The 13,660-nt window shown below is 40.7% G+C and overlaps 1 protein-coding gene across 3 annotated transcripts in view; it reads right to left on the bottom strand.

The window, feature by feature from the left end:
- ccdc169 (coiled-coil domain containing 169) overlaps positions 1 to 13,660 on the bottom strand; it is a 110,281-nt gene that overhangs the window by 75,559 nt on the left and 21,062 nt on the right. For all 3 annotated transcript variants that reach the window (XR_009511116.1, XM_059964069.1, XM_059964068.1), the window contains exons 2-4: positions 9,255 to 9,337; positions 7,185 to 7,295; positions 6,916 to 6,956 (exon numbers count right to left, since the gene is read on the bottom strand). Coding sequence is in view for 2 of the 3 variants with exons in the window: in XM_059964069.1 (XP_059820052.1) it covers positions 6,916 to 6,956; positions 7,185 to 7,295; positions 9,255 to 9,337 (235 nt within the window). In the remaining variant the exon portion in view is untranslated. The remainder of the gene's footprint in view (positions 1 to 6,915; positions 6,957 to 7,184; positions 7,296 to 9,254; positions 9,338 to 13,660) is intronic.

Genomic DNA, 13,660 nt, shown 5'->3' with positions numbered 1-13,660 from the left:
TTCAAGTCTGCCGTCTCAGTGGCTGATGGAAGATTGGGGAGGGCAATGAAGTGGGCTGCCTTGGAGAACCAGTCCACCTCTGTCATGATCACCATGGCCTCATCAGAAGGTGGCAAACCCCTGATGAAATTCATGGCGATACTGGACCATGAGTGTTGAGGGACCAAACAGGGTCACAGGTGCCCAGAGAACTGATGGCTGGAGGAGTTGGACTTGTAACATTATGGGCAACCAATGACAAACTGATGTACATCTGAGCTTCAGGTGGGCCACCAGAACTGGCATCACAACAATTCCAGAGTCCATTGTGTGCCTGGATTGCTGGAAAGGGGTGAGGAGTGGGCCCACTGAAGAGCCCCAGAGTGTACAGCCACTGGCATATACATGAGGTTGGCAGGTGTGAGGGTTGGAGAAGGCTTGGGCTGTAGGGCCTGGCAGATCTGGTTCTCAAGGTTCCCGAAGATCAGGTTGAGGATCTGGGAGGATGGAATGATGAGGTGAGGGTCACTCTCACTGGCTTGAGCTGTGACTGGGCATTTGCCTTAGTGTTCTTGGAGCCAGGTCGGTAGGAGATGGTGAAGCTGGATTGCTCAAAAAAGACTGCCCAGTGAGCCTGACCTGGGTTGAGTTGGCAGGACTGTTGAATAAATATGAGGTTCAGATGGTCAGTCCAGATCAGGAAGGAATTGGTGTTTCCCATTAGCCAATGTCTCCATTCCTCCAAGGCCCATTTGATAGAGATTGTCTCCGACCCATAATAGCACTGTGTAGAGTAGAAATTGTGTGAGGAAAAAGGCACAAGGGCGTGTTTTCCCATCTGGTCCCCATAGGGAGAAGACAGCCCAGGCGACCATGTCCAATGCAGCCATCTCTATCACGAAAGGTCCAAAGGGGTTCAGATGAAAGAAAATAGAAGCGGTGGTGAAATGTCTCTTGAGCTCCTTGAATGTGTGGCCCGCAGCTGCAGACCAGGTTATCAGTGAGGTAAGTGACTTGGTGAGGGAAGTGAGAGAAGTGGCAATTTGGCTGTAGTCTATAATGATCTCAGAGTGGAAGTTGGAGCAGCCCATGAAGTATTGTAGATGTTTGAGGAAGCATGGTTGGGGCTGTTCAACAATGGTGCATAATTTCTCTGGGTCCATGGTTATACCTTGACATGAGAAAATGTAACCAAGGAAGGAAAGGAAGAAGTATGGAACTGGCACTTTTCTTACTTTCAGTACAGTTAGTTTTTGAGGAGATGCTTAAGGAACGATCAGACGTGACAGAAGGAAAGGAAGAAGTATGGAACTGGCACTTTTCTTACTTTCAGTACAGTTAGTTTTTGAGGAGATGCTTAAGGAACGATCAGACGTGACAGACATAGTCTTGGGAGTCATTGGAGAAGTTGAGGGTGTTGTCAAGGCAGATGAACATGTACTCGTGTAGTATATCTCAGAGGATCTCATTGAAGAAGGTTTGTAAAATGGTTGGACTATCAGAAGCTCTGAAAGACATCACCAGGTATTTGTCGTGGCCAATAGATGTTATGAATGCCGGTGAGGATCAGGTTGTATGCAGTCCATATATCCCAGTTTGGTGAAGATCTGGGTCCCACAGAGTGTTTTGAATGTGGTATTGATCAACGGAAGAGGATAGCAGTTCTTAATGGTGATTTTTTTGAGTCTATGGTAGTTAATGTAGGCATTAAGACCCCATCAGCTTGGGGATCCATTGAAGTTTGGGCCAGAATCAACGTCTTCCGAAGGAGGTGGTTGATTGGTCCGTGATTGCTGTATCGAGGCGAAGAGTTGGTTGAGGATGGTGAGCACACGGGCAATAGTTTCCTGCTGTATCTGGATAATGTGCTCCTGTCAACAGATGACTTCCTTTCGGCTAACAAACCCTGCTAGGTCAATCACTGGTTCACTCATCCTGTCAGGAAATGTAGAGGAGGCTTGACTCAAATGCAGAGCAGTGGAGATAATTCAGAGGTGAGCAATGATTTTAATAAAAAACTGCAAAACAACAAGCCACGAGGGAGTCACAAAAGAGAGAAAAGAGCAAGTATGACCTCTGAAAAGTCATTTCATAGGCGAAGTGGTGATTCTGGACTAGACTGGAATCAACGAGGGATGCTCAACAGCTGTGACAGGATTTGAATGCCAAAACCTCCTACAAAGTTAAGTCTTGCAACACGGGACAGTAGAGCTTCACTTCCGTACGAACTCAATGCCCTCTATGCTCACTTTGACCACCAGAACAGGGAGGAACCATCACAAACCCCCATATCTCCGGAGGATCCTTTGGTCTCAGTATCTGAAGATGACGTGCGCGCTTTCCAAAGACTGAATGCAAGGAAAGCATCTGGTCCAGATGGAGTACCTGGCTGAGTACAGAAGACATGTGTTGACCAACTGGCTGGTGTGTTCATGGGTATCTTCAACTTCTTACTCTGGCAAAGTGTGGTACCCACCTGCTTCAAGCAGGTTCAATCATACCAATGCCCAAGAAGAGTATGGTAACCTGTCTAAATGACTATCGGCCAGTGGCACTTATATCCACAATGATGAAGTGTTTTGAGAGGCTGGTGTTGAAGCATATCAGCTCCTGTCTGAGTGACAACTTGAATCTGCTCCAATTTGCCGACCAAAGCAACAGGTCCACAGCAGATGCCATCTCATTGGCTCTTCACACAATCCTGGAACATCTGGTCAGCAAAGATGCATACATCAAGGGCTTTTTATCAGTTGGAGCTCAGCATTTCATACCCATCATCCCCTCAAACTAATCAGTAAACTCAAAGACCTGGCCCTCAATATACAATCTTGTGCAACTGGATCCTGGATTTCCTCCCTTTCAGACCCCTGTCAGTTTTGATTGGCAAAACATCTCCTCCACAATCTCCATCAGTAGATGTGCACCACAGGGATGTGTGCTTAGCCCCCTGCTCTACTCGCTTTACACCTATGACTGTGTGGCTAAGTACAGCTCCAACACCGTAAACAAGTTTGCTAATGACTCCACTCTTGTGGTCATACAGGATGGAGACTGAAAATTTGGCTGAGTGCTGTAATAACCACAACCTCTCACACAATGAGAGGATGCCCTGTGCAGGAAAGCACAGAGTCGACTGTACTTCCTCAGAAGGCTGGCATCATTCAATGTTTGTAGTGAGATGCTGAAGATGTTCTATCGGTCAGTTGTGGAGAGCGCCCTCTTCTTTGTGGTAGCGTGCTGGGGAGGCAGCATTAAGAAGAGGGACGCCTCACGTCTTAATAAGCTGGTAAGGAAGGCGGGCTCTGTCGTGGGCACAGAACTGGAGAGTATGACATCGGTGGCAGAGCGGAGGGCGCTGAGTAGGCTACGGTCAATCATGGAAAACCCTGAACATCCTCTGCACAGCACCATCCAGAGACAGAGAAGCAGCTTCAGCGACAGGTTGCTGTCAATGCAATGCTCCTCAGACAGGATGAAGAGATCAGTACTCCCCAATGCCATTCGGCTCTACAATACAACCACCAGGGGCAAGACATGTTAAAGTGCCGGGGTTAGGACTGAGCTTAAGTTACCACTCAATGCACTTTAGTAAACTATTTAAGAACTTTTTAAAAATTATTTATTAATGATTTTTGGGAGGGTGATTTTAGATGCATATCATATTTATACTGAGTTAAATACTGTATGTAATTAGTTTTGCTACAATAAGTGTATGGACACTGGAAAAATGTTGAATTTCCCCTTGGGGATGAATAAAGTATCTATCTATCTATCTATCAATGTCAACAAAACCAAGAAACTGGGTTGTAGACTTCAGGTGAGGGAAACCAGAGGTCCATGAGCCAATAATCATCGGAGGATCAGAGGTGGAGAAGGTCAGCAGCTTTAAATTCCTGAGTGTCACTATTTCACAGGGCCTGTTTTAGACACATCATACAAGTTTAATTGCAAAGAAAGTGCGACAGCACCTCTACTCCCTCAGAAGTTTGTGGAGGTTCAGCATGTCATCGAAAACCTTGGCAATCTTCTATAGACATGTGGTGGAAAGTGTGCTGACAGGCTGCATTAAGCCTGGTTAGGGAACTCCAATACCTTTGAGTGGAAAATCCTACAAAAGTTAGTAGATTTGGCCCATCACCATAAAGTCCTCACAACCACTGAGCACATCTACATGAAATGCTGTCATAGGAAAGCAGATCCATCATTGAAGATCCTCACACCCACAGCATGCCTTTTCTCACTGCTGCCATCAGGTAGAAGGTAAAAGTGCTTCAGGACTCGCACTACCAGGTCAGTAACAGTTACTACGCCTCAACAATCAGACTCTTGAACAAAAGGGGACAACTACACTCACTCTACTTCTGATGTTCCCACAACCAGTGGTCTCACTTTAAGAAATCTATCTTGTTATTTATTTATCTATATTTACGTTTGGACATTGATCCCATTTACAGTTCCATTTCTATAGATTGCCTGCAAGAAAAAGAATATCAGGGCTGTATGTGGAGACACATATGTACTCTGATAATAAATTTAACTTTTGAACTTAACAAGGTAACTGAGGACTAGGAGCAACTGGTTGAGGCCTGAAGGTTTGCATGTGTGTACAAGGACTGCGGATGAGAGCTGGGTTTGAATAGGCTGCAGATGATGAGTTGGAAACGGGTGGCAAGCAGCTCCTGTTAACTGGGTGGAGACCTGGAGGAGCTTGCATGTGCACACCTGACATAGCTTTGTTCACCAATATTTAGTGAAGGTGTATTTGAATGATGCATCCTTAGGCAAAGTGCCACATCTGTGGGACGGTTACTACAGCATGGTGGTACTATTTTTTCCAGTACGCAGGGAACTGAAGGAAAAAAGTAAGCATTTTGTTTTGCAGTACGTCTTCCTGTTGGCAGAAATTAATCTGCTAACACCATATCCTGCCTCATTGGAGTTAATAGCAACCACACTTTTTTAGCACTCTTACTGCCAGAGGATGCTTTTACTCCCACGCACAAGACTGTAGGAAAGATTGGTATGGAAATTGTGTCTAATTACTTTCTCATGAAATTGTAATTCTGGATCTCCAGCTGTCCTGACATAAAAATGACTCAAATACACAAAAAGATTGCACCCTGTAGATTCTAAAATAACGCTTTGGTAATGATTTTTTTAAACACATTAACCCTTAACCACTGCAGGAGATTCAGTGGCAGAGTTTAACCTACCAAAGATTTATTTAACACTTGAGTGTTACAATTACCAGAAAAGACTTAAGCAGTTATCAAAAAATGTCAGGACTCTGTTTTCTTTCATTCCTCACACAATATCTGCTCCTCATTTTCTTGAAAGCAGTCTTCATTATTGAAGCAGTTTTTAATGAGCACAAGATGCAGATGCAAGCCAGTCTTTTGAATGCTGGATTATGATAATTAAACAATGTTTTTTTAAAAAAAAATTGTTCATTCAGGAGATGTGGATGACATTGATTAGATCAATATTTATTGCAATTCCCTTGGGCAGAGAACAATCAAGAATCAACTATGTTAATGCATCTGTAGTCATACCAGGATGGCAGGCTCCACACCTGAAGGACATTTGGGAATCAGCGAATAGTTTTATGGTTACAATAAATTAATGCTGCCTTTTTATTTCATGTATTGGAATAACCTGGAATTTGAACTAAAGTCTCTAGATCAGTTTTCCAGGTCACTGAATACTTGTCACCAGAGCCACCATGCCTCTGTACCAGGTTCTCAGCCTCATTAAAGCTTGGTAAGTGTATGAAATTTAGACAAATTACACAATCATCTGAAGTATGAGTGGGATAAAAAGAAATAAATGGGATGAAGAAGTGTCGGAAGGGAGAATTCTTGTTGGAGGTTGAATACTACCACTGAAAGGAAACTGTTCTTCAGGTTCCAAGAGCTGTCATAACCTTATAATTTTGTTGATGAAAATGAAGCCTTCTCAGGCACTGCCAGTAAGAAAAATTCTCTGCACCTGTGTACCCTGAGCTGGGACACTTGAGGATTCAATGTCGCCAGTGAACATGATTCAGTTCGATGATGGATATACTCTCCTGGCTTCCATCCATGTATTTAATGGCTCCTCGAAGCACCAGGTGCAACGGAATGCCTAGATTTCACTATACATCGAATTCTCACTCAGTTCTCAAATATCACAGTGAACAAAATGACTTCCCTAGTAACTGAATAGTGCTCATGTGACCTCTCACCTTACTATAAAGTTCTTCCCTGAGGACCACTGGACATGTTTTGCACAGCGAACTGTGATGTTAAGCATGGAATATAAAGAAATCTTGGGACTCCAGTAAAGCTCCATTAATCCTGATGTTTGGTACTATGGTGGTGCTAGACTGGGAGATTTTTCAAATTATTCTATATTACCCTCCCTTATTAAATCAACACACTTCTTACTTTCTTTTTGAAAAGTTACACAGTAACACAATAAACATTTCTGTACTGAACACAGTACAACTCCTGAATTTAAAGGGCAGTGTGTTTAAAGGGACTGTGGGAACCAGGGCCCCAGAGTGAATTTGAAGAGGGTACAGGAACCAGGGCCCTGATGCATGTGTATTGGGCACAAGTATCAGGGCCCCAGTAAGCTTAAAGGAAGCTTTGAAAGCAGTACCTGGTGAGCTGGATGCAAAACACTGCGATAGCAGATTTTCAGAGTAAAAGTTCATACCCTGCTCTTCACAGTTTAAGATCTCTACATTTATTTAGCAGCACCCACTGAGAAAGTACAAAATTTTGAATAATTTGCCATGAGTTGTATAAATTTCTTATTCAATATCTTGATTCATAACAATTTGATTCATTGTCAAAAAGTAGTATTGTTCGTAAATTATTTAAAGCTATACTGTACACAATCATGACAAAATGTTAATTTGTACAGCTACAATAAATTTCAACTTATACTTACCATTGACATCTCTTCAAATGAACGGACAGAAGACAATCTGTCTAAAACAACAACATAATTTAATTCAAGATAAACTGTTAGTCATTCAGTATCTGTAAGACAATTTATTCTCTGTGCATTTATCACATAAAATATTCTGTTCAATGGAAACTGCTGACCCATCAATTGCCTATGGGGAAACTAAATTAGCCTGAGGCTTTGACGTAATCTGCAAGAAATAAACTGAAAATTGCAATAAGAAATAATTTTTTTAATGTTTCTGTACTTACTTGCAGGATTACCACGAGTAAACACCACTTTCTGTTCTAAAGTTCTGATTTGCCTCGCTAGTTGTAGATTAAGCTCCTGTTGGGTTTCATACCTGGTTTTCCATTCATTTCCTAAGGATGAATGAAAATACAAAAAAAACGATGAGTGTGCTTGGAGTGAGAATTGAGGCCTTGCAGGTATGCCTACTACAAGTAATTACTTCCTTTCTCAAAGGAAGAGAAATAGACAATAAATGCTCTAATACCCTCATGTAATAATACCCACATCTCATAAATGAAAATAAATACAGTTTTAGCCATCAAAATGGAATTACAGTGAATTCCAATTAATTGGCACACCATTTAATCAGGGCAACTGGTTATTTGGGACAGCTCTTAAGGAACAAAATTGATCAAGAAAACAGTCAGGATTCCCTTTGTTTATTTGGAACTATGCCACTGAATTGGAACAGGATACTGTTGCCGAAAAGTTTCTAACCAACGTCAGTCGCATGCACTTGTGTGGCTGTTAGACACTGCACCATGCTGAGAGCGAACAGCTTTTAAATAGTGTCAGTTGTGTGTGTTAGTGCTCAAAAAGCTGTAGTCACTGATAGTTGGTGAGACATAAGCAGTAAGGCAATACAGAACTGCTTTGCTCACTGCAGTTTCAAGCATTTGGGTTTAGAGATGCCAAAAATGGACAGGAGTGGAAATGAAACAATTTCACTACTTCAACAAGTTAGGAACTATGATGAATTTGAAGGTATCAACAATTATCTTGAATGTTACAATGAAAATGAAGATTTGAAAGATACAGTCATCGAAAGCATTGTATGAAGCTAATCCATTATCTGCACTAGGTGTCTACACTGATTTTGTTCATTTACAGTCAATTAAAAGAACATGGCAAAGTACATTGGATGAATTCCTCTGTCAGTAACTATCAGGAACCAACACACAGCTTTATAGTACTGGATGGAGCATAGTATTGGGATCCATTTCTTAAAGTCCATCAGCAATTAAGAGGACATATAAAGTTTTACCCAAGATTTCATTCATCTGATCCCATTAGTGTTAGTGAATTCCATAAAGACCTGGATCATACTGGCCACGTGGAATAGCTTATGGAGTGCAAAACATGGGATTTAACTCCAAATGTACACAAGGAAAACCATCCCTATCACTCTATCATGTCCCTAAACTGACACCACACCCAAATAAATGCACATTTACTTATCAGTGGGATATAGACATCATTACCAAGGCTAGCATTTATTGTCCACCCATAACTGCCCTCAAGAAGGTGGTGGTAAACTCCCTTTTTGTACCATTGCAGCCCTTCTAGTGAAAATACTCTCGCAATGCCAGGATTTAGACCCAGCAACAATGAAGAAACAGTAGTACAGTACTAGACTAAGACTTTTGCACAGTATTGTATGTATCAATATGAAGTGGAGACTGAGTTTGTAGGTCTGGCAGGAGCAGCAGACATTGGGAATGGCTAGGAGAGAGCATTGCGGGAGGAGTGTGGGACAGTTGGCAGAAGTGGAATGCCAGTGGCGGCGGGGGTGGTGCAGATGCAGACAAGCCAGGGCAAGGTGATTCGATTCCAACAATTGGTTTATTGATCATTACAGGATGTCTCTCTGGTGCTTCCTGCTCCCTCTCCTTTCCCTTCCTATTTTTCCAACCATGATTACCCTCTTCCTGCCCCCTTCCATAATAGAGTCCACAGTAGAGCCACATATCCGAATCAGGTTTATCATCATTTACGTACATCATGATATTTTATGCAGTAGTGCAGTGCAATACATAAAATTCCTACAGGATAGTGCAAAAGTTTTAGGCACCCTAGATACATAATTCCATATTGAAATACTGTGCAACTTGGAGATGTTGGGGTCGTGCTGTGCTGATCCAAATTTCTCAATGCCCATTCATAAACTTACCCTTCTCTATTACATTTGCACTATAATAGGCACACCAACTTCTCTGATGGTGACTCCAATCAAAAGTTTCTGATTAGATTGTAAATACCAATTTAAAATCCAAGAATGGAACACTATAGTAATTAAAAGTTGTGTTTACCTTCATCTTCAATGTTGTCTATTCGTTTTTCCAGTTGAGATACTGTGTTTCGTAGCTCAGAAACAGATTGATCAAGCATATCTCTGTATTGCAAACAAAGGATAATGCACTGAAACAATTAGCAACTACAACAAATATTGTACCTATGATTCCTGAAAGAAGAGTCTCAGCCTGAAACGTTGACTATTCACTCTTTTCCATAGACTCTGCCTGACCTGCTGAGTTCCTCCAGCATTCTGTGTATACTGCATTGTACATAAGTGTTTCTAATATAGGACCCAAAAGGAGCTGGACTGTGCACATCTATACTCACATCATTCTACAGATGTGAAGTAGAGAGCATCCTAACAAGCTGCATCACTGAATGGTATGGGAACCTCACTGTGGTGGACAGGAAGTTAAAACTGCCCAACATGTCACCGGCACCAGCCTACCTGCCATCAAAGTCATACTCTATATACAGAAAGGTGCCAGAAACATCATGAAGAATCCTAGATCATTGACTGTCCCATTCCCATCAAAGAGGAGGCTACGTAGTATCTATGACAGGACCTCCAGACTCAAAAACAGATATTTTCACCAAGCCGTAAGGCTGATCAACCCCTCCACACTTCCAGCCAATGCTAGCTTATCATTTCCTGTCAGTCACCTTATGTAGAGACACTCTTGCACCTCCTGTCACTTTATTGACATACAATCAATCTATAAGTTACCTATGTTTTTATATCTTTTTTTTACTCTTGTTACTATTGTGTTCTTCATCTTATTGTGATGTCTTTGTGCTACATTGGGTCGGAGAAACAAATATTTTGTTCTCCTTTACACTTGTGTACTGGAAAAGACAGAATCAGAATCGGGTTTATTATCACTGGCATGTGATGTGAAATTTGTTAACTTGGCAGCTGCAGTTCAATGCAATACATAATATAGTAGAGAGAGGGGAAAAATAATAATAAATAAAATAAAACCTAATAAATAAACAAGTATATCAATTACGTATATTGAATGGATTTTTTTTAAATGTGCAAAAACAGAAATACTGTATATTAAAGTAAGGTAGTGTCCAAAACTTCAATGTCCATTTATGAATCGGACAGCAGAGGGGAAAAAGCTGTAGCTGAACCACTGAGTGTGTGCCTTCAGGCTTCTGTATCTCCTACCTGATGGTAACAGTGAGAAAAGGGCATGCCCTGAGTGCTGGACGTCCTTAATAATGGACGCTGCCTTTCTGAGACACCACTCCCTAAGGATGTCTTGGGTACTTTGTAGACTAGTGTCCAAGATGGAGCTGACTAGATTTACAACCTTCTGCAGCTTCTTTCATCCTATGCAGTAGCCCCTCCATACCAGACAGTAATGCAACCTGTCAGAATGCTCTCCATGGTACAACTATAGAAGTTTTTGAGTGTATTTGTTGATGTGCCAAACCCCTTTAACTCCTAATGAATATAGCCACTGTCTTGCCTTCTTTATAACTACATCAATATGTTGGGACCAGGTTAAATCCTCAGAGATCTTGACACCCGAGGAACTTAAAGATGCTCACTCTCTCCACTTCTGATCCCTCTAAGAGGATTGGTATCTGTTCCTTCGTCTTACCCTTCCTGAAGTCCATAATCAACTCTTTCGTCTTACTGGCGTTGCGTACCAGGTTGTTGCTGCGGCACCACTCCACGAGTTGGCATATCTCACTCCTGTACAAGCTTGAATCTTAACGAAAATGATATCATGGAATTTGATATTACACACGCAAAATGCTGGAGGAATTCAGCAAATGAAGAAGAATCTATGGAAATATATAGATGCTGCCTGACCTGCTGAGTTGCTCCAGCATTTTGTTTGTGTTGTTCTGGATTTCCAGCATCTGCAGAATCTCTTCTGTTTGGCATTTCACAATTTATCATTTGAACTGAATTGACTTTATTTCTTACATCCTTCACATACATGAGGAGTAAAAATCTTTACATTACGTCTCCATCTAAATGTGCATAGTAATTTATAATAATTTATAACAAATAGAAATAGTCAATGTAATATAGAGTAAACTCAAATCAGTGTGAGTTCATCAGTCTGATTGCTTGGTGGAAGAAGCTATTCCGGAGCCTGTTGGTCCTGGCTTTTATGCTGCGGTACCCCTTCCCGGATGGTAGCAGCTGGAATAGATTGTGGCTGGGATGACTTGGGTCCCCAATGATCCTACGGGCCCTTTTTACACACCTGTCCTTGTAAACGCCCTGAAACACGGGAAATTCACAACTACAAATGTGTTGGGCTGTCCACACTACTCTCTGCAGAGTTCTACGATTTCCCACTCTATACAGTATTGAGCCAGTTTACAGTGCCTGTTGATTGTATGCATCTGCAATGGATCAAATATTTATATTAAATAAGGCTTACAAAGATAGTGCGGTCACTATGGCTCTCATAAATGCACTCAGGATTGCCACCAACATAAATCAATGAAAAGATCTGTAAACACACTTACAATGCCATTAAGCATTTTGCAACATTTACTGAAATCGTTTTACATCTGTCTATTAAAAATTGAAGGCGGTAGATAGGATTCTTCCATTCCGGTAACTGATACTGAATTAGATGAGGATAAAGTTCTCAATTTGGAATAAACTGAGGTGACCAGTTTAATTCCCATTAAATAAGCAGCAACAAACAACAGAATTAAATATGACAGTGAATTGCCACCAGGATGGAGGGAATAGGAAAGTAAATACTAGAGAGATGGCCTTTGATTCTTCACTCACCATCTAACCCCATATTATTCCCATGTCTCGTCTGTAATTCCATGTTTTTGACTGTGATCCTTGCATTGTGCAGCAGGATTTTCATATTCTCAAAAATGTGTTGATGACAACAGAAGCAATAATAATAATTGAACTCTTGCAATAAGACGACAAAGTAGTTTTTAAAAAATATTATTTATTCATAATTTCACAGGGTTGGCCTAAAGGAACAATTTCAACTTGAAAACTTTAACTTCACCTCATACCTGTGACTCCCTTGCAAACCCATAATTTTAAACATTTTACTGCTTGACACCATTGAACGTTACAAATATAATATCCTGATCATTCACAGTTGTTCAAAACAGAATGAAAATTTTGTTGGAAGTGAATTTTAATTGATTACATTTCTACCATGCATTATGCATCATTTAATAATCATCAGCTGCAAAATTATAAATATTTTAATGGCACTCTTTTGACTCACCAGAAACAAAAAGAGCATAGTGCTCTACAATGCTGCATTATATCCATGCTAAGTTTAGCTCTAGGGAAATCTACTTCATCCAGACCCTTACGTTGATACCCCAGTGATGCATTTAAACCACAACAGAATTGCTGTGGACCTTTTTTTTTTGCCTGAAAATTAAAGTCTTAAAATTCAGGATTAACTTGATTATTCTTGTAAATTTCACTTTGATTGTAAACATTCTTCAAGTAACAAACAAACATAAAAACTCTCAAAGCCAAAGGCAGGATTTTCTCTTATCAGAAATCCTACTTCATGATCATTTGCTGTGATACCCCATTTACAACACCTTGTAGCTCACCACTGCATTTCGGAAGATATGGAAAGCTTCACAGACAAAGTGGGCAACGTCCCATTCTTGATCAATGCGAATCAGGTTCACACGTGGAAGGGGCACTTGGCAAATCACTGTTTCACTTTTCACACAATGCTGAATGAATTGTATAGATTTTTCATTTTTTGTTTTTAATTTGATGTTGGTTCTCCTTTTCTTATCAAACTCATAAAATTCTGACCTGCTGGGCAGCTTCCACCACCCCATCATTAGCAATACGTTACAGAGATTAAGCATAATGTGCTGGTAAAAGCTGCCAATACTCTACTTTAAAACACTCTTTGTTCTACATAACTTTTCTCCACCTCTCTCCAAATGAAAATTAACATTTCCCCTTTCTCAGTTCTGTTGCAGTGTGAAACATAAATTGCTTCTCTTTCCACAGATACTGCCTGACCTGCTAAATTTTTACAGCATTTTCTGTTCTTATGTCAGCTTTCTTTATTGTTTTCCCCCATTCTGCAAAACTTCCCATTCATTTGCCAAAAAAAGATCTCCCTTCATAAAAACTGTGCTAACACTGTTGTAATTTTCTGTGTCCTGTTACCACATCTTTAATAACATGCTTTAGAATTCAAATGTTAGGTTAACATAAACTCAACAATTTTCTTACTCAACCTTTCTTTAATCGCAAGAATGCCTTCATGAGATTCACCATAGGGAATCTTTCCAGAATCTAGGGTATTTTGACAGATCAAACTATTGAATATTTCAGTTAAAACCATAAAATGCGCATCATTACATGTAACGGACCTGTGATTATTAGGCTCATTAAATTCAGCACAGCAGCATAATATTTGGGTTG

The sequence above is a fragment of the Hypanus sabinus genome, chromosome 3, assembly GCF_030144855.1.
Source record: "Hypanus sabinus isolate sHypSab1 chromosome 3, sHypSab1.hap1, whole genome shotgun sequence".
Classification (NCBI taxonomy): domain Eukaryota; kingdom Metazoa; phylum Chordata; class Chondrichthyes; order Myliobatiformes; family Dasyatidae; genus Hypanus; species Hypanus sabinus.
The sequence above is the reverse complement of the archived record's forward strand: the minus strand, read 5'-3'. Positions and strand labels throughout refer to the sequence as shown.